General features: G+C 43.0%; 1 protein-coding gene and 1 non-coding gene across 2 annotated transcripts; one reads left to right on the forward strand and one right to left on the reverse strand.

Moving 5' to 3' along the window:
* Window positions 1-2,564: 2,564 nt before the first annotated feature.
* Window positions 2,565-10,971, reverse strand: LOC135517504 (sonic hedgehog protein-like). The gene is made up of 3 exons (XM_064941881.1): window positions 10,362-10,971; window positions 6,191-6,452; window positions 2,565-4,203 (listed from the first exon to the last, which is right to left on the reverse strand). The coding sequence occupies exons 1-3, from the start codon at window positions 10,668-10,670 to the stop codon at window positions 3,509-3,511; spliced, it is 1,266 nt and encodes a 421-aa protein (XP_064797953.1). The 5' UTR covers window positions 10,671-10,971; the 3' UTR covers window positions 2,565-3,508.
* A 2,032-nt stretch (window positions 10,972-13,003) lies between these two features.
* On the forward strand, window positions 13,004-13,079 carry trnat-ugu (transfer RNA threonine (anticodon UGU)). The gene has a single exon. It is a non-coding gene; the product is annotated as a tRNA-Thr (tRNA).
* Window positions 13,080-22,035: the final 8,956 nt, after the last annotated feature.

Raw genomic sequence — 22,035 nt, forward strand, 5'->3', positions numbered from 1 at the left:
GTGTTATAAATGCCTTAAGCATACCCCCTTCATGTAAAGTGTTAACTACCTTTTACCTGGGGTGTGTATTTGATGAATACAGTCCATTCGGAAAGTATTCAGACCCCTTGACTTTTTCCACATTTTGTTATGTTACAGACTTATTCTAAAATTGATTACATTTAGTGCTGGGCCATTCAAGACTGAAGCCACTCCTGCGTTGTCTTGTCTGTGTGCTTAGGGTCGTTGTCTTGTTGGAAGGGGAATCTTTGCCCCAGTCTGAGGTACTGAGAGCTCTGGAGCAGGTTTTCATCAAGGATCTTGCTCTACTTTGCACCGTTCCATCTTTCCCTCGATCCTAACTAGTCTCCCAGTACCTGCCGCTTAAAAATATCACCACAGCATGATGCTGCCACCACCATGCTTCACTGTAGGGATGGTGCCAGTTTTTCTTTAGACGTGACGCTTGGTATTCAGGCCAAGGAGTTCAATCTTGGTTTCATCAGATCAGAGAGTCTTGTTTTTAATGGTCTGAGAGTCCTTTAGCTGCCTTTTGGAAAACTCCAAGTGGGCTGTCATGTTCCTTTTACTGAGGAGTGGCTTACATCTGGCCACTCTACCACTCCATTGGTGGAGTGCTGCAGAGATGGTTGTCCTTCTGGAAGGTTCTCCCATCTCCACAGAGTAACTCTGGAGCTCTGTCAGAGCGACCATCCCTGACCAAGGACAGTCTCCCCCGATTGCTCAGTTTGGCCAGGCAGCCAGCTCTAGAAAGAGTCTTGGTGGTTCCAAACTTCTTCCATTTAAGAATGATGGAGGCCATTGTGTTCTTGGGGACCTTCTATGCTGCAGAAATGTTTTGGTACTCTTCCCAAGAGCTGTGCCTCAACACAATCCTGTCTCGGAGCTCTACAGACAATTCCTTCGTCCTCATGGCTTGGCTTTTGCTCTGACATGCATTGTCAATTGTGGGACCTTATATAGACAGGTGTGTGCCTTTCCAAATCACATCCAATCATTTGAATTTACCATAGGTGGACTCCAATCAAGTTGTGGAAACATCTCAAGGATAATAAATAGAAACAGGATGCACCTGAGCTCAATTTTTTTGATTCTCATAGCAAAGGGTCTGAACACGTATGTAAATAAGGTATTTCTGTTTTTAATTTTTAATAAATTTTCTGAAATAAAAATAACCGTTTTTGCTTTGTCATTATGGGGTATTGTGTGTAGATTGATGAGTGCATTTAAAAAAAATCTATTTTAGAACAAGGCTGTAATGTAACAAAATGTGGAAAAAGTCAAGAGGACCTGAATACTTTACGAATGCATTGTATGTCAAATAAATGTAATATTTTTTGTGTCCAATACCATTGCACCACTTTCCCAGCTAGAGCATTTTACAGAACAAGACCAAACATTTGGTATCAGCAATCTCATCAAAAGTATAGTCTTCTGGGACATCCTACCAATTTACCAAAAGTTGTGTTCCTATTATTGCTGCTGGTCCATTTTGGCTAGTCACTTCTTAATTGGAAGATTAAAGAATGTTCAGACAATTGCACCCTAGATAGAACCTAAGTCATGGGTGTTGACGCTTGTGTCCTCTTGCTCTGTCGCCTGAGTAAGGAAACATGTTAAGTGCCTCAACCACATGGTGTCGCACTTCTACATGTTAACAGATTGAATTGATGCCGCCGTTTGCACTTTGTTGATTTAAAATCATATAGATTTGATGTGTGTCGATAATCGAAAGGGTCATGATGACCAGAACACAGACGTTCAATAGATTTAGGCCGACAAGTACCCTAGCGGGTAAGAGCGCTGGGCCAATAACCGAAAGGTTTATGGTACGAATCCCCGTGTCGATCAGGTGAAAACTGTTGGCACATCACTCTGGTAAATAGCATCTGCTGAATTACTCAAATGTAAATATAAGCTTAATCATTTGCCATTTTATCTTTCAGTTGTATGACCATAATGTGTGAAGTAAATACAGACCGTACTCCATGCGTTGGTGGGCATGCATCCACAAGGACTTGGAATACTGCGCCATTGTTTTAGCGCAATAGTCGCTATTCCTTGAATGGACAGGCATTTGTGTATTAGGCATTTGTGTATTATGTGGCAGTGAACTCTTCATTGAGCAAATATTTGATTTAACTACGTTTCCTGTAAATGGAATTGCTCACAGAGTCTCCAAGCAGGTTTAGGGCTAACAAACACGGTTCTGTCTCTAAGTTTTTCAGAAGTTATTTGCGAAAGGCTAACCTCGTTAAATTTGACGTAGGGTCTCTACATTTCACAGGCACACATTAGGCAGTTCAAAGCAGAGCGGAATTCCTGCAATTTTATCTCGATACGTTAAACTTCAAATTTAATTTATTCATAGCTAAACACCAAACTTTTGAGTAAAACACGCGCTTAACTCGCATTTTAGACACATGCATTTGTGTCAAAGGGAGACTTGCGCCAAAGTTATGCAATTGAAGCAACAGTTCGAATTTTAATTTCGGTAGTCTATGTTCCCCTATGGACACAGAATGTCAATTTCCAAGGGCTATTAGAAAAAGACATGTAACAACTGCAGGTTTGAATATTTTCTTTATATCATTTTGTAATAAACATATAAATAATAAACTCTAGACATTTTTTGACACATCGCCCTGTTATGAAAGTTAACTGGAACGCTATAAACTATCCAAACTGTGCATATGCCGCATGTAATTTCTATAAAACTATTTCCCTATTACAAAATATGAAAGGAAAAATACATTTTAGTAAATTTACAGGAGTTACTTATCTATTCAACGAAACGTTTTTTTTCTATAGGCTACTACTTATACTGTTACTGAATTGTCAGAATGTACATTTCACATTTTCTCAAAGAAATAGAAAAAAGAAATACAACAAAAGCAGAGGAAATATACATGAGGCAGAATATCCGTCCCACTCTGACAACTTAAACGAAACGTTTCCAACATAATAGAATTATTAATAAACAAAACAGTACAAGATTTCCAAGTCGTTTCCCAACTATTTAAATTAAAATATATTCTCGTATCTTACACTATTTCAAATAACGAAATGTGATTCGGTAACGATCTGTCAAAATCTAATTTACAATTCTGTGTATAAAAATATAATTTATGGACCCCCACGAAGTTTGTTTATCCCCAAAATATAACAGTCAGTTGCACATGATATGCACAGAACATTGCAACCTGTCAAGAAGTTTGCTGCTTTTTACATGGTCTTCTTTTTCTTTGCGGTTTACTTGAGATATACAAAAATAGATTCTGCACAATTTGCTGGTCACACAGTTTTAGAATCCATCCGTGTGATACCAGTTAGTTCACATGAGAATAAATTATTCAAATAAAACTTTTAAGGCTCCATTCATTCTTTGAAAGGGACACATGTAAAAGTCACTGAAATAAATATCCCAACTCCGCTGGGGCCTGTCTTTTTTATTCTACTATTGTTTATTGTTCTACATTAGTCTCATTTTGATTTTCCATATGAGGTTTCAACTTGAGTTTATTGACATCCCCAGTGGGTGAAGCGCGTGGCTATCCAAGAGCCACGTTCCTAATTGATATAGAATCTTGGAGTACCAGTGCACTCCGTCCTCATGTAGGGTGGCGTTGGGCATGGAGTAGTCTTTCGGGGATAGCAACGAGGACAGCCAGTAGCTCATTCTGACAGGTGCAAACGCCAGGTGCGCTAGATTGTGGTCTTCAATTACCGCGTAACATGACGCAAGCACCTGATCTACCACGATGGTTCCTTGAACCGTCACAGGCGCAAATGACCCCTCGTGCTCCTCCGTGTAAATCCGTTCCACGGTGACCGACTTCAGTTGGTTATGCAAATCATCAAAGACGACCACCTTTTGTCCAGGTTTGACTTTGCTCGCAAATACTGCTGACATGCTGTGGAGATCATCCGTTGAGTTGTTGACCACAAAGAGCATATGTGCAGCAGTAAGGATGATTTTCTGGGCTGGTTCTTTAGTCTCTAGCACATAAAACACTCTTCTGGTTGCAGAGTCCTGATCCACGAACATGATGAAGTCGCTATATGCGAGGTTCCCATCACTGTTGGCTGCCAGCACTTTGTCGCCAACTCTGAGGTCTTTCACTGCCTTCCTGCTTCCATCTTTGAGAGTTACCGAAGCGGTGCCTGGGAAACAGCCTCCTGATTTGGCAGCAACTGAGTTTTCTGTTGAAATAGAAGAGATTATATTAGTGATTGTGAATATATATCCATCAATTATTTGATTTACCCACGAGAGCAGGGCGAGCTGAGCTCAGTACTGTGGAATATGTATATAGCATGGGCCTGGCTATGAATGAACCACTGTCACATACGCCTATTGTCTCTATCCTTACTTTATAAAGGATAGAGGACTGAAAATGGTGATTTTAGACGTATTTATCAATATCCTATATGTTACATTACTACCCCCACAGCCTATTGGCTGCTTCTTGTTGCATTCGATGAGAAAACCGAAAGCCCTGGGTCTGCTGACGTTAATTAAAAACCAATAAAGAGCGGACATTGTCATTCTAAATCAGCTTGTGGACCGAGCCATTCTTGGAAAAGAACACTTGCGCCTTTCCCAGCTTCTCTTCCCATATTTGCTCAGGTGCAGAAGCCTCCACGTGACAATTCACACACATAGCCTAGTACTCTCAGAAAAAAAAAACATGAGCGCCGCAAAGACTATTTACCCAGTGGAGCCACTTTTCCAAGCCTCTCAAGATGCAGATTTGAATTTAAATGAGGGCCAAGACTCTAAATGCTTGCAGTCGACCAACATCAATGCCCCTTCTTTTTACCACCTCTCCCCCGCTTTGTTGTCAATCTTGATGGCAATAATTCGGGCCTTTGGAGAACTCTTTACATTCCGATCTCCAGGATCACACTGTCAGTAAGCACACACATCCACAGAATTAGAACCGACCCCGCTCTGAATTTCTGGATCTAATCTTATTTTAAGATTCCGTGGCATGAAATAAGGTGACAATTGAAAACTAGATTTGCCCCAAACGAATTCAACATTCGTAAGTCTAAATCCCTTTGGTAAAGTCACATGACCCCCAATGACACGGAATATATGATGTCAAAACGAGTGTGTTGAATTTTAAATAGGTGTTCCATTAAATTCAAAACGCAAAGGTGCTCTTCGGGAAGAATGGAGCTAAGTCGATTTCCATATGTTTTTTTTTTTTAGGAAACTCAAGAGATGACATTAACCCAAAATATTTGCCTGAAGTACTTTGGTAAAATGTATATACATTTTGGATGGCCAACACGGATCCAAACATAGGCCTAGAATTGATTGATTCGTTCGAAAAAAATCATACAAATCTACACATCTAAAACTGTAATGTATTTAGTTAACTCGAATAGTCTTCTCTTGACGTGCAATGATTTTGGAGTCAATAGCCTATCAGTTAGCTTACGGGGAACAAAATGAAAGTATAGGTCATGGCATTTTATGAGTGTGGGAATAGATTTTGTGAAGTATAAGGTCGTGGTTCCATCTAAGAGACGGTGTGGGGCAATAAAAGATCATTAAAAAAAAGGTCTGGTAGGGTCTGTGCATTAAACATGAACAGGAAATGACCCATACACAACACAACTACTATAAAGATGGAGTAGGCCTACTTATTTGAAATCTAAATAGGCCTATAAATCTAGAAGAACTATAACCGATAGGCCTCAAATGAAAGGACAAGAGATCACGGTATAACACGTGAATAGCAAGAGGACACATTGTGGAGAACTCTGAAGGTTGGAGGAAGCATCAAATAATATCTTAGAAACGTTGTTTTATTATATTTTTGTTATAGAAACGTTGTTTATTTCTATCCAATAATCTATGTTGATTAATTGTCTAGCTGGAGTGGCATATTGGTTAAAAAAACAAACAGTTTTATAATCAATAACTTTATTCGTTCATCGGTGAGGAATAGGCCTTTATGCAACGTCCATGCAACTTCCTTTGTGGGTTTTGATGTAGGCTAATGTCAGTAACTGGAATTTGGACAAGTTAAATGGGCGAGTTTAAATCGGACATAATAATGTTTTGATGGGGAGGGCAGAGGGGGGGGCTATATTCCCTGTCATTACCATCTTTTCCATTCACATTCGTTTTAATGTCAGTGATGGTGACGAACGGCTTCTCAACTTGACACCCTACCTGCTTTGACAGAACAGTGGATGTGGGCCTTGGACTCGTAGTAGACCCAGTCGAATCCAGCCTCCACTGCAAGTCTGGACAGCGTGCCGTATTTGCTCTTGTCTCTATCGGAGGTCGTGATATCCACTGCCCTTCCCTCGTAGTGTAGGGACTCTTCGAAATGGTGCCCATCCTCGTCCCAGCCCTCGGTGACGCGGAGCTTGACCCCTGGCCACTGATTCATGACGGAGATAGCCAGGGAATTCAGCTTGTCTTTACATCTCTGGGGAAAGGAAAATGGACCAGTTGTCTATTAAGATATATCAAATTCACGAATCATACTCACTAGATGCTAATACCCTTTCATGTGTATCAGGCCTGGGTATTACGCCTCATAACCTTAATTCGATGCCTGAAGGTATGGGCGATTTTGTAGATGCATGGTTCGAGGCCAAAACCACCGTCCTATAGAGTTGCCATGTTCCTATATTTCAAGGTCTTCAATGGTCTTTCCAAAGTACAAATCATTAAATAGTTAACATTTCATTATATCTGGTAAACCTGAATATCTCCAAGATTCCACCACACTAAACGTCAACTGAGATTCAATCAATACCGTCCATCGTGATGTTCGATAGCCTATGAGAGGGGATATACGTCTACTCACAATGTGAATGGTTTGTTTGAATTACCTAAGCTCGAATGTTCTGTGTGAAGAGCAGCGTCAGAGGGGCACATCTCAGATAGAGAAGCTTCTGATGAAAAATTGATAAGGCATTGCATTCGCTTCACTGGCCTAAAATATATAGATTTAGTCCTTGGACAGGTGCAACCGCTCAATGGCCTGTGTACTCTTCTCCCACGATGATATAAGAAGTGATAGACTCAAATAAAACGAAATGCTGGAATGAATTACATATCTAAAACGCATTAGAATGGGAAAAATGTATCACTTAATGAAACCAAGAATCTTTAGTAGGCTAAAATGTGTGTTTTCTTGGAAGAAATAATTGATATTGAGGATCATCTTCAGAAATAACTGAGTTATAAAATAGTTTCCTGTAATCGGAACGTTGCACTTCCTAACCTAACCTTGTGAGATGCTTGGCCATCTCCAAGACAACCCTTCTCAACACTTAACAAATAGGTCCTATGGAAAATATAACATCACAAAAAGCGTATTTTCACCGCAACCAGAAGGAAAGTTGAATTATTCTTGTCGCCACAGTTCTTAGGACGTGACAGGACTACTCAACCGGAGGTTGACAGACAGACACACACAGAGAGACACACACACAGAGAGACACACACACACACACATAGACAGACACACACACATAGACAGACACACACACAGAGACAGACACACACACACACAGACACACACAGACACACAGACACACACACACACACAGACACACAGACACACACACACACACACACACACACACACACACACACACACACACACACACACACACACACACACACACACACACACACACACACACACACACACACACACACACACACACACACACACACACACACACACACACACACACACACACACACGATCCCCAAGACATGCTGGTCATTAGGTTAGTCTACCAGTGGTATCTCAATTAGCCTAACCGGTCTTTCTTGCGAGAGGTCAAAAAAACAACACTATACTCGCACTTGTAGCATGCAGTGGGTGAAAAAAAAACATCTGAGTACGATAGCCGGAGTCAAGAGCCGTGAAGACTAAACTATTTATTAATTCATTGGGTCGTGTGCCGCAAATCAAGCCAAATTATGTTCAGCCACCGTGAAGCCCAGCAGGATCCCTCAGCGGCGCTTTGTGCTCAGACTAAAGTTGTTCAACAAGCCTAGCCCGCAGCCTGCCTCTTAATCTTCCCACAAATGAATTGGTTAGAGGAAACACTTATCAGTTACCTGTCAGTGCAAACAACCCACTGGTCCATCTCAATATCGCCTCGTTTACGTGGAAATATTCCGTTCACATTAAGATGTGCTTGCTACAGACGACCATGTGACGTTTTTACTTGCGACAGACTCTTCGGGGGCTGCGCGCTAAAAAAATGTCTGTAAAGCGAGGACGTCATTAACTTTCCTCGAAACGAACTTGTCTTTGTAGTTGATGGGACTGCTTGGTTAAGCCGCACACTCAAAATGAGTTGGCGCAGCCTGGGGCATCACGCTTTTATAGTCATCACTTTAACTGGAGTTGTATTTACATTTAGGAAACCACAACAGACACACGTTTAATCTCAGTTGAAATGACAGTTTGATTAAACAACAGTGAGACTATTCCAGGATTCGATCGTCTATAATAGTCTATAACTTTCAGTGCGCCTGTGCACCCACAGAGCGTCCGCGCGGTGTCCACGACAGCCCACTGGATTGACCTTTACGCACAACAACCATCCAATATAGAAGATGGCAAACATATTCTAGATGCTAACCATTAGCTCTTCATATTATTCAGATATTACGTTGGTTTATCTCTAACTCGTGCTGGTGTTGCAGGTGCGTCTATACATTAAGGCTACGAAGTGCGCCACTTAACAGCAAATAAATACTGAGCACGATATACTTAATACATGTTTTGTCTGAACTTTGTTTATGCTTCCTCTTCCCATTGACCAAAGGTCATGCGTTCAAATGCTCCCGCCTATGTTAATGAGCCTCCTTTGCCTTGCCTGGTTGATCTAATGCAAACACGTCCTTTCTTTGAATTATAGTCTAGCACAAAACAGAAAGCAATGAGCTTATTTTTTCACTCACAATGAAATAATGTTTTTTTTATGGTTTTGCGCATTTGTTTACGCAGTCATAACAGAATAAAACCCCAAAATACATCCTCCACTCTATTCAGATCGATAAAGAAGGCAGGTAAAATGGAGATAAAAGCGCATGGTGTGTCCAAAAAGCAGAGTCCTCGGCACAATTCCCTGTTCAACCACAGCTTAAACGGCTAATGGCCGAGGGCTACAGACAGAACATAAGGTTGAATCTCACTCTAGCCTCCATTTAAAGTGTGATAACGTATATATTGGAGGAAGGGAAGGGAGCGTTTAAGAGAGATGTTGAGACTGCACGCAGGGTGAATATTTAATCAGAGCTCGTGCCCATGTCGCTGTAGACAGTCCAGGGAGTCCGGCTCGCGCACCTCTATCACACTACTTCAGGCTCAGTCGCATTTTAAGGTGGCCGGACTGAAGTAATTCGGTTATTATTAAAATAGCAGCACAGCAAGTGCGGCATACGCGTAATAAACACCCAATTTAGCCAAACAGTAGCTGGAAATCAAGTAACCTTATGGGCGCGAGACATGCTATCCAGACTGTGCATTTCTGACCCATATTTTTATGGACAACGCATGCAAGCTAGCCACCCAGAATCTTAAGAAGACATCACAGACTAGCATTCGGCTAATGGAAATCTGATTCACAGAAACTACACTGCTTATTTGCCACTTAGCCTTTCCAAAGCAAATGCATTACGCAAGGCGCAGTCGGTGCGCCTTGCTATATCATTGCACTAATTGGACGCGTCCCACCCATTTATGAAGTGGTAACAGTGTTCAGAACATCCTCAAAGAAATGTCAGTCTTCATGCGCCGACAAACACCATACTGCGAAAGGGTGAATACCATTATGCAAGAATATATCTGAATGCGCCAACCATGCATAAACAACACCGCTGCGATAGTCATAGATGCCAGATCAGATGACTGAAATTAAGATTTAAGACAAGATCTAATCGAAATCTTAACGGTGCAATAGGTGAATATCCTATTGATATATAGTAAGCTAATGCATAACACAGCCTGTGCGCGTCTGTACAAGACAAGGCCTTGATACAAATATAGATATGAGGAGAGAGAACCACATAAATATTTCAAATAAACTGCCACAATCATGAAGGTCGGGTGTTTTACCGAAATGCCACTAGGCCTATGTCATGTCTCTGGTTTAATTATGAAAGCCTTACCCATGCAGGACCTAATCAAAAGTGCAACGCTCTGAGATTGAAACGGAACCTTTTCACACATCTGCTTTAAAAAGCACAGACCTGAGACCTAAATATGTCCTTATTTGTGGTGCGCAATCTTCATCCTTATGTGAAAGGTTGTGTTAGACAGTGTGCTAGAAGATGCACCGCATTAAACATGTATTCGTTTTACCTGAGTCATGAGCCGGTCCGCACCGGTGTTCTCTTCATCCTTGAAGATAATGTCAGTATTGTAATTGGGAGTCAGTTCTTTAAATCGCTCGGAGTTCCGTGTGATCTTCCCTTCGTATCTGCCACTGGCCCCCAGGGTCTTCTCCGCGACGTTTGGGATGAACTGCTTGTACGCAAGAGGTGTCAGCTTCTTCGGATGTTTTCTCCTCCCGTAGCCCCTGCCCGGTCCACAACCCATCCCAGAGGACACCAAGGACAAGGAGATCAACCCGACCAGAACGATTCTTGTCAACAGCAGCATTTCGTCCATAAAATCTAAATTACTCGGAGCCTCTCAGTATGTTGTCAACCGGCGGCGGTTTCTATGTCTCTCCTGCCTCTCGCTCCGCTGCTTCCACAATGTCCTTGTCTCCTCTTCTAGTTCGTCTGTAGGCTACCGGTGCCCCCCCGATCACTACCGTGGCAGGTGCGGAAATGAACGCCTCTTTAAAATAATAACGGAACACATCGAATGAAAGACGTTGCTGCGTGGGTAAAAAGTGAGAAAATTAGCCACGGAATCTCTGCGTAGTCGAGCTACAGCCGCTTGTGCGAGCAGACCGCTTTTACTGCTATGTATTATAGCACCGATCTATGGCAGGGAGGGACCTGATTGGTTCGCCCAAACAAACCCTTCTGATGTTATCCCACAAAGAGTAAAACAATCTTTAAAGATTTTTTTTCCACCTGAATGGTGGGTTATAGGGGAGGGGCTGTACTCCATGGGAAAACATCAATTACACTTTTTTTTCTCTCTTCCTCTGTTCCTAAAACTAAGCAATTGATGAAAACCCACCTAGTAGCCTATAGGCCTGTGTTGTTATGCTATTTGACTTAGTGTGGGTGATTCGAATGTTGTGTCTAGAATTATTAGATCAACTTTGGTACACGTTGACACCCCACTTGCGGGAAATAGCTTGAAAATCCGTGCGTCTCTGACTGACTGGGTGTTCCTCGCTGTGTAAGAGTGAGTCTATGTTAGAGTGTCTGGGTGGAAAGGCTGCCATGAATAAGCCAGAAGTTGTCAAGAAGTTGTACAATTGGTTAGCCAACCAGTAAACCTTTTTAAAACAGCTATTACGAAATATAATTTAGGCTAAACTAATGTATGCACACATGTCCAACTATGCCGTTTGACTCGGGCACAAAACCCCTCATTTCAGCTGAAGCATTTTAGACCCGTTTTCAGTCAGAACAGAAAGTAGCAGGACACATTACGTTTCAGTCTGCTATTGCATAGAAAGAGGACATCCTATGCTAAGTGAAAAACCTTGCGTTTATTTTCTTGCATAAAAATAAATAAAAGATTATCAATGCGCATGACACTGACATAGCCAGTGGAGCACACATATGCTATGTGGATACATGTCACGTTTTAGAGCCACCATTCAAATTTTCTTCAGATAAAGCGTTGCATGGAAGCAGGCTTTTTTTAAATGGACAAAACTGGCAAATTAGGTCTAACTCAAATTCAATTTTATGGTAATGATACATGCGTAATGCGCGCTGTACATGAGCCTTTCCAAAATTCGCCAAATGATAATTACTGAAACGACACTGCAATACCATGTGCAAACACAAATTATATGAGTAGCCAACACTTTTCTATTACTTTGTGTAACACCTTTTAATACAAATGTTGAATTACATTTTCTTTATTGTTACAATAGGCCGAAAAGTATGTTGTGCGGAAGCATAGGCCTATATGTTCAGATGTTCAGCCATGGAACTAAGGGAATACCTTAGCACTAAACATTTAAAAACACACACACAACTTTTAAACAACTTTTAATATTCAGTCTCTTTCCAAACAAATAATATCCAGGCCTATTATGGAATATAATTATGTTTAGGCCTATCTTAATAAATTCACCCCAAATGCACATCATCCCCAAAATATGGATAAAACCAGATCAGCACAAAAAGGTGTCCTGGTTTGAATGGTGTTTTGGGGGGAAGAGACTTGGGGTGTTCTGAGGTTGTTATCCCAGGCCTCTACTTCCTCCACATCCTGGGCCATTGGTTATTGGGAATGGCTTGTCAAGTGTACACAAACACGCTGCTGTCTGTTTGGGCCAGGGATCAGACCACAAAGCTTGTCCCCCAAAGGCCACTTCATTGACAGATTAAGCCATGGTAACCACTGTTTTCACTGGTCCATAGCAGCAGGCGAGGTATGTGCGTTAATTGTCTTACTTTCTCTTGTCTTCACACGTTTGCAGGACCGCTCTCAAAGATGGTGTCTGTTTGTCTTGGGAAGACATATTAACGCTCTGCCTCTGCTCCTCGATGGTCAGGCCTTTGTTAGCAGGCCCCATTGCAGATAATGATCTGTTTTTGCTTCTGGAGATGACCAAAACTCAATGTATGCATAGAATGTTCATCAGTATCGAATTGATGCTGCATGGCAGATCATATCTGAGCTTCACAAAGAGATTGTGACCTGTTAAGATTGCTTTCATCAATATTTCCTGGGTTTATCGAAGTAAACTCCTTGTCTAGGACTTGGCAATGAGTGAACCACTCTGGTCTGACACAATATGAAACATTAGCAGAGGCCTTGAAGATATTGCCACAGTGAATGACCATTGTAGAAGCGATAGTGGTCCTGTGTGGCTCAGTTGGTAGAGCATGGTGCTTGTAATGCCAAGGTTGTGGGTTTGATTCCCACGGGGGACCAGTTTGAAAATGTATGCAGTCGCTACTGTAAGTCGCTCTGGAAAAGTGCATATTGTTAATTGTAGTATTTCTCTGATACTGTATATGCATGTTACTACATAAAGTATCACAGAAAAAATCTGTGGCTTGTTTGAATAAAAGTCTAATGGGAGGAGCTTTGTACGTAATCACAAAACCCTTTGTTCAGTAAGGAGGTGCTGATTTGGGTCAAGCAAACAATGGATTAGCATTTGGAGATGATTCTTAAAAATGGCTATAAGTAAAAATAATGTATCCTGGGTGAATTATTGGTTAACATTGGTATTCAATATCATAGTGATCATGCAGAAATATTAATAGTTATGATTAACCTATCTTTGTATGTGGCATGAGAGCGGGGGAGATCCTGCCTCCACAGGAGAGACAGGTTAGGTCTAACTTAAACCTGCCCTGGCTGACCTCCAGCACTGCCAACCCTGTGTCTGTGGCTCATGCCAGCTTAGGACAGGTGATGCTACATCTCACTTAATGTGCACAGGAACACAATGAAGCCCTTGCCAAAAGATGACCAGTTAAGCTAGCAGAGCGTCAGGCCAAACCGAGAGTCCCCCTCTGTTCAGAGTTCAAGAAAAATAACTCGATTATCTACGTATAGCTGTGCACACACCCTTGAAATGCCTCTATGTTCTTTGTTTCCAGAGTGACAGGAGAATCTCAGTTGTCTCGGCAGTAGGCACATTTCAGCAGCCGTCAACATGGAAGTCCTGAGTAAACACAGGGAGGACGAGCCTACAGCTGCAGGAGACGTTCCAGAACCAAGGGCAGTGTTAAAGCTGAGGTCACAGGCAGTGAACAGGAGTTCAGATATCACTACTCTGAGATGTAGACCCAGACAGACATGCCAGTGATGCCACCCAGGTGCCTCAAAATCACAGGGACTGCCACGAGGTGTGGTGGGGACTGGTGAGGCAGGTGGAGCCCTCACCCTCAGACTCCACCAACCCACCACCACATCCGCCCTGGTGGCTGACGCCATAATGTCTTGTACCAACAAACCAACTGGGTACATTACCTCAATCACACGAGGAGAAGAGAAAAAGGCCTCCCTGTAAATTGGTAACTAAATGTGTGAAATGTAAAAATGGTAAGCAATGTAAATAATGCAGACTGGAGGCCATGAATAATGCAACCTGTACAGACGACTAGGAGGCTGTGCTGCTGCCTGGGCTCTGAGGGAACCAACCAGTCCACTGGAAGCACAGCTGACAATAAGAACACAGCCCAGCCAAGCATCTCTTCTCCAGCATTGACACAGCCATAGCCTCCGGGGTGAGGACATACTAAGTTTCCCCTAGGTACAGATCTAGGATCAGCTTCCCCTCCCCAATCCTTACCTATTAGTGGGGGAAATGCAAAACTGACCCCAGATCAGCGTTTATTGGCAACTTCACCCTACTCTGAGGCCCTGGACAGAGGGTGGGGCGACAGGTAGTCTAGTGGTTAGAGTGTTGGACTAGTAACCGAAAGGTTGCTTGATTAAATCCCCGAGCTGACAAGGTAAATATCTGTTGTTCTGCCCCTGAACAAGGCAGTTAACCCACTGTTCCTAGGCTGTCATTGAAAATAAGAATTTGTTCTTAAACTGACTTCCTTAGTTAAATAAAATGGTGGGGGAGGGGACGTGCAATATCTGGATGATCTGAACACTGGGAGCAGAATCTCAACAGCATAATGTTTATACAGTGGTAGAGACTAGTCCATTTAGAGAAAGCACTCATAAATAGTAGAACATAGTCACCAGGGACAGCAGAGCAGTAGGAGAGAGCCATGCTAACTGCTACCAGGAGTGACACAGCAACAATAAGAATTGTTTGATGAAATCATTAAAGGGGGATTGAGGGCATTATGAATTGCGTAGTGCCGCTGAGCCTGTTGCATGTGATGGATAAGCCACGGTGAGATGGATGACTCATCATTTCTCTCCATGGCCATCTCCATACATCTACCTTCCAGGTGACTATGGGTATGTCCTATGTAGCAACCTATTCTCTACATAGTGCATTACTTTTGACCAGATCTCTGGTCAAAAATATTGCACTATATAGGGAATGGAGTGCCATTTGGGATGCAGGCTACACCACCTTCGCATCCCTTTTTTTCTGCCATGTGATTGGGGCCATATTCCATAGGCCTTGATTGAAAACACCCATCCACCTCAGCCATACCGAACTAAAGCACTCATTGGTTGTTTGAGCATGTTCCCCTCACCAGTTTGAGCCGGCATGGAGGATCTCGATTTGCCTCTGATCTGAAAAAGCTAAACAGGTGGCTAATTTTGCACAACACAGTGTTAACCAAGCATGTGGCGAGGTAGAATGAAAGGGGCTGAACAGAGCTTTTGCTGGTCTAAGTCCTTCCATGACTGTTCTAAGTCCTCCTTCTGTCTGAGGTTTTGATGGATTAACGCTGCAGAGTGATCACGCACACACACCCTGTGCCAGCTAGTTCTCTTTTTTGTTCGGTAAAAGGAAGTTCCTTTATTCGACCCAATAGAAAACGATCACCAAGGACAAGGTTGATCGTTTCAAATGGCAGGTGTCCCGATTCAGGGCTTGAGGGCTTTCATCCTGGCCCGAACCTTTGACAATCTGCAATAGGTGAAACTGGCACACTTACGCCAGTTATCCCACAACCTTTCCCCAGGTGGAACAATCTTCCTATCTTTGAATCACTTAAGACGGTACAATCCCGCTTTTTAGAGGACATTGGTCGTGATTTGTATTGAAAGGATTGATATGTCCTGAAGGCATTTCATTTGAGTTACACCGGAGATTGCGCAACAACAGTACCTGGGATTGTAGCTCTCGGTGTGTCACAGAGTCTGTAAAGATGTTTTATTTGCTCCCTGCAGCCGCTCCCAATACTTAAACATTAAGCGCCAAGGCTAGACAGGCAAAACCACTTTGAACTACGGAGTAGGGTGAACCCAACGCGCAGGGGAGGGGTGGTGGGGCATGGTTAGAACATCCAGGCCTTAACTAGGATAATGCTTGATTAGGAGAGAGTCTCATGCCACCTCTGTTGACATATCACATTCCGTGTGTAACATCGGTCCTATTTCCTTCCCTGGTAGTCACGCAAATGCCAAATTATAGATTGTTTGAGAGGATGGGCTAAATAGATCCTGTGTTTCTGTGATACGAGTGGTTTGTCACCCATATGGGTTTAAACGTACTGAAATCATACCTAGAAACAAAAGGCAACAACACAGTGACTCATGTGCATGAAATCAAGGCCCTCTTCTGTTGTGAAACTATAATGGCCATTTCAGCAACAGACAACAAACAAATGATAATTGCGTTGGCGTGACAAATCTGGATATGCAAGGTCAATGTTTATGGTGGGAAAACTCTGCTTCGGTATGATCTGATCAATCTGCATTTTTTTTTTAGAAACCTGAGGACACAGATACTATCTGTGTAATGATCCCGAGTCCTTCAAGTGTGTGCCATTTCACCTCAGGCCTATCAAATAGAGTCTATAAATTAACCCAAGAGCCTTGCAAACGCCAATGTAGCTTAATTATGCCACAGGAACAGGCTTCTGTGCTTCCTCATGCCACACTAACCACACTAACCACGCCAGTATCTGCTAGTTATTATGGTATCTGCTCTTTCCCATCTAAGTGAATGATTTCTGTCCTTGGAGCAACAATGCATCAGATTCTCACTTTGTTGGTTCTTTGTCAGAAGTAAGCTTGGAGAAAATGTTGTCCTGGATTGATTCCAAAGTACTGCTCATGCTCTCTGAAGATACAGTCGGTGCCTATTTCCTAATTGATTATGATATTAACCAAAGGTAAAGTAACCATTAACTTCATGAGTCACAGGCTGCATATTTGTAACGTCTGCTTAGACATCATAAAACAAACGAGTCAAAAGTAGACAACTACCTCATACCATTACAACGGACACAGGCACAGTTCAGTCGACCTAACCAGCTAGCGACTTCGATGATCATTTCTCTTCATTGACATCACACCAGGAGTGAGAGTCGTCTACAGAGTTCACAATCAACCTCCAAAACGTCAAAACCGTCAAACTGACTTATTCCTGGGAATAATTGTGAGTTCTCTGAGTGTGCGTGTGTTTGTGAGCGTGTGCGCTTAGACTAGCTTTCAGAAAAACAGCAAAACAGAAGCTAATGAGGCGAGTGACTGATAGCGGAGTGGGTTATGTCAATAGAGTGTGGCAGACAGGTAGTGGGGCTTAGACTGAGATTGCATTCCAAATGGCACCCTGTTCACTATATAGCGCACTACTTTTGACCAGAGCCCTTTTGGTCAAAAGTAGCGTGCTATGTAGGGGATAGGGTGCCATTTGGGTAGCATGCTGAGAGACCAGCCCAGCGTGGAGGAGACTGGAGAACCAAGGTGAGGAGAGCAGAGTTGTGAGCGGCGTCGAAGGGATATGTCAAACGGCGCTCTGGAGGATGAGCCTGGATAGTAGCGAGCTGATTAGACATCGGCCGGCGCTGCACCTCTGACTCACACCTTCTTAGTGACCCCCTGCCAGTCATTCCTCACCCCCTCTCACCTCTCCACCTCACCCCCCCCCCCCTCCACCACCATCTCCCAGAATAATATAATGTCCCTTGCAAACAAGACACCTTAACAAAGGCTCAGTCTTATCACTTCTGTTGTTGTCGTGTCTGTGTGTTGTTGCCGTGTTGTCGTGTCTCTTCAAATGGCACCCTATTCCCTATGTTGTGCACTACTTTTGACGCGCGCTGGTCAAAAGTAGTGCACTATAATGGGAATAATGTGAGGTAAGGCTGGGAATTGCCAGGGACAGGCTCTGGTCAGAAGTAGTGAACCCAAAAGGGAATAGGGTGCAATTTGGGATGCGTACGGTGTGTTAGCATGGAGATCAAGCTCAGACCTTCAGGCTCACCTTCCCTTTCACAGACTTTCAGCTCTGAAGCCTCGTCGACACTTCAAACAACACATGACTACGTTGACAATAACCAATCAGGCCCCTGTTAAAAAGATGTGGTTTTTTGCAGGTCCACAAACTGATTTCAGGGAAGAGGACATACTCAAATCGACGCTATTGCTGGAATGACAGACAGACGGATAGATAGACAGACAGATGGACTTGCACCAGCTCTTCTAGGTGTGTCCTTCACATTGCAAGTCCACACCTCACATACCACACCGATAATACCACCCCTACGAAAGGAGCCGAGAAAATCTGCCTCTGTCTCTTTCTCTGCCGCTCCATCTCTATCTGTTTCTCTCCTCTGGGGGCCTCTCTCTCATTCGCTCTGTCTGTGAATTATAGTGCTGTTAGTAGAGATATAAAATTGGCGTGTTAGATTAGTGCCTGGGATAAACTGCTGTGGAGTAGACAAAGCCCAGCTACAGCGGCTCCAACCGAAAGAGCATGGCTATCGATCGCAGGCTGCCGCCATTGATCGTCCATTCCCTTCTGTGATGTAATCACGTTGTCCTCGTTATCTGTCTCACCAGACAGTGTCTGACTCCACTTCTCTGGTACTCTCCTAAATGGCACCCTATTTCCTATGTAGTGCGCTACTTTTGACCGGCGAGACAGACTTGCCCTATAGGCCCTAGTCGAAAGTAATGCACTATAAATAGGGTGCCATTTGTGATGTTGACTCTTAGTCCTCTTCCTCTACCTCCAAGTGAAACCATACGGATTCTTTGACACTCAAGCCTGCTGGGATCATAGTCCAATGAGCAAGTAGGAGTCCCTCCTTCCTTCCTGACGACTAAAGTCTGGCAGTAAACTCAGTAAGCTGCCTCTAATCCTGTGGCGGCTGGAAAACAAGACCACACTGAAAAAATGAAACACATTTCAAAGGTTCAAAAAACAAATGCGAACATTGTTTCAGAAGTTGAGAATATGTGTGTAAATCCCAGCTAACAACAAACTTTAGAGAACGTTCCCTTAAGAGTCTCATGAGGTCATTACATAACGTTTTCATATGGATGATCCTGTGGAGTGCAAGGATTGTTTCCAGCTTTTGAATGCAGCTTTTTCCCGTGAATACGTACCGTGAATGCAGTGTTAACTGTGAATGGAGTCTCCGCGACCATGGGAACATTGCGTATAATTGTCCATCGGGCTACAAAGCGGATCTTCAGCACTACAGATTGAATAGGGCTCTTAATGTCAAACAGAACTGATCCAGAACATGGTTACCGTGTTCTCAGACTATTCAATATTAATGTTCTAGACATGTTTCATGGGAATGTTGCAAGAACATTCCTGTGTCCAAATAACATTTAAAACTTTGGACGTTCTGTCATGGTCCGCTGGAGGTTTTTGTCTAATTCCTAGTTTGTTCCAGGGACGTCCCTTAAAACATTTTAAAAAAAACATTTGGTGTAACGTTGATGGAATGTTCCCCTCACCCTCACAAAACTGGACACATTCATGTTCTTGCAAGGTCCCATGAAACAGGTTTAGAACATTAATATTGGATGTCATGAGAACATAATAACCATGTTCTGGGTAAGTTATGTTTGACATTAAGGGAGCGTGTCCCTAACTCTTAACGCTAAAACACGGTAAAAAAAGCTTCTCAAGAGGTTTTTGCAAACAGATATAGAATTTTCCCATAACCAACGGAAGACGGGACCCTCAAACATCCGTGGAACATTGCGGGTCACATAACAAAAACGTTCTCTCTTCCTATAATTGTTAGCTGGGAGACATGTTTTAACACATCACGTAGATCTAGGAGTTCCAAACATCAATATATTTCAGGCAGTTGTCATAAAGACGTACTTCGCAATCAAGCCAATAAAGGACACAACCGCCAGCGCTATAAATCTTAAATGATTCTACAAATCAGACATACAGTCAATTGGAATAGTGAGATGGAGAAGCATGGTGTGTATACTACTCCGGGAGAAACAGTAGTGTGCTCCGCGACTGACAGGAACAGCGGAAGTTGTGCTTATCTCAGGTCTCTTTGTGCAGGTGGGAAAACACCCCGCCCTTTATCTGTACAGCCTTGCAGCAGGTAGGTGCTTCATCAGGTAAGGAGGAGGAGGAGGAGGAGGAGGGGGGGGTTAGGTTTAAAGCTTTGTGCACCTGCTTCTGTAGGCTACTGTGGGTAGTAAAGTCTATAAAAAGACCCAGATCACAGGGGGACTAGATGCTACCTGTTTGAGGAAAGGGATTGAGGCCTTTCCGATGCAGTGGACCATTAAAACCCATTAAAACACATCACATGAGTTACGCCATCTTTGTGAAGACACGTCATCATTACGATAATCATAGGGTTTCCGTATGAACTGTAATTGCTAGTGTCGACAATGTCGAGTCATTGAAAAGGACTGTATAATGTGAAGGTTTGTTGAGAAGCTAAGCAATTCACACACCAACGGTGCTCTAGCCCCAGAGAGCACAGAACGTTCCCCCTAGTGGTCCCTAAAGGTTTCGGGAACGTTGCTATGTTGGTTAAGGAGAATCGCATATTTCTCATACATTGGCTATGTTTTTTGTTACTCATACAAAGTAAGTGCTGCGTAAAAGGTAAATGCAATTTTTGGGGGATTAAGCTGACATATGCGGCGTTCACCATGAATGCAGTCTCTGTGAACGCGGGAACATTGCCTTTACATTTCAGTAACGCTATAACGCGGATCTTCCGTGAAACTTCTGCGATGTGGATTGAGAGAGTCCAGTTTCCGGCGGTGCTACAGTTGGGACTGACCCGTCAGACTTCCTCTGCTTGCGAAGCGCCCTGAAAACTGACAGGGAAGTGTGTAAAAACTCACCTACTCACTACATTATAGAGTACGCTCCTGACCAGACTGGACATCGGCGATCAAAAATGTGTTGAATTTACTGCCTCAAATTCCTCTGAGTCGAGGAGAGGGATTCTTGCAATTTCAAAAAATGAGCATTTCACTTGAATGATTGTGATCCTGGGCACTATACTGTACCTCTCATCACATTTAGATCTAGCTGGACTCGGTTTGACCTACATCTCTGCCTTTGTGAACTGGGCTGGGAACAGACATGACACTCACTGTTAAGCGCATGCCACAGTGTCCGGGCAGGAGCGTGAAGTCACAAGCTCTGCTGGTCGGCTCCTGCGTAGCAACCTAGCGGTGCCAAAAGCCCTGGTCTGCCCTGGAAAACCTATGTAAATTACGACCGCCAGAACGGACAAATGTTTTTTATTTAATTTTTTTTTGGGGGGGGGGGGGGGGCGCTTTGGGCTCGAAAATTGGTTTATTACGATTAAGTTAGATCCCCACAGTGAATTATTTTAACGTTCGCTACAAATCAAGATATTTAATGAAATAGTGATCCATTCTGACTACTACATTTGTCGCCACACAGGACCACGTGCTGACACAGACCAATCACGGGCCGACAGGCTACAAGGAGGCTCCACAGACATTAAGGTTGACTCTCTCAGGCAGGATGAAAACAACTATATCGACCGTGATCTTTTGCTAGTTACGGCCACTTTCACCATGATCCTTAGCGATTATTTTGGTGCCATTCAGACCCATTCAGAAAAATGGTGCACTTCAAATTGAAATACTTCCGGCTTCAAATGCCGTCGGGAGTTTTCCATAGGAAGACATGGAAGACGTCATCGCTATCACTAAATACTGGTTTTAATGTCTATGGTTAAGCACAACTGATTTGACAGAGTTTTCTCAGTACTTTATACTTCAACAACTCCTTGTTAGTCAAGAGAGACACATTGAGGAATTGAGTTTGTTTGACTCAATGTAGTCAAGTTAGTGTGACTACTGCTCGTGTTTAAGACAGCACTCCTTAGTTCATTTAGTGACTTGGACTTTTACACTTTAAGTTAAAAAGATAATGGAAATGAATACCATTTCTAATTGTTGTAGAGTACTTTAAGAGAGGTATGGGTATTTGATACATTTGAGTGGTCAGAGTGGAGCTGGACAGAACACA

Source organism: Oncorhynchus masou, chromosome 28, assembly GCF_036934945.1.
Source record: "Oncorhynchus masou masou isolate Uvic2021 chromosome 28, UVic_Omas_1.1, whole genome shotgun sequence".
NCBI lineage: Eukaryota > Metazoa > Chordata > Actinopteri > Salmoniformes > Salmonidae > Oncorhynchus > Oncorhynchus masou.

What these genes read in the sequence shown, in the direction of transcription:
- LOC135517504 (XM_064941881.1), bottom strand. Translation starts at nt 10,670, where the DNA reads ATGGACGAAATGCTGCTGTTGACAAGAATCGTTCTGGTCGGGTTGATC. An exon ending in CGGACCGGCTCATGACTCAG is followed by an intron (nt 6,453 to 10,361) that starts GTAAAACGAATA and finishes TCCTTTCCCCAG; the next exon opens with AGATGTAAAGACAAGCTGAA. An exon ending in CCACTGTTCTGTCAAAGCAG is followed by an intron (nt 4,204 to 6,190) that starts GTAGGGTGTCAA and finishes CTATTTCAACAG; the next exon opens with AAAACTCAGTTGCTGCCAAA.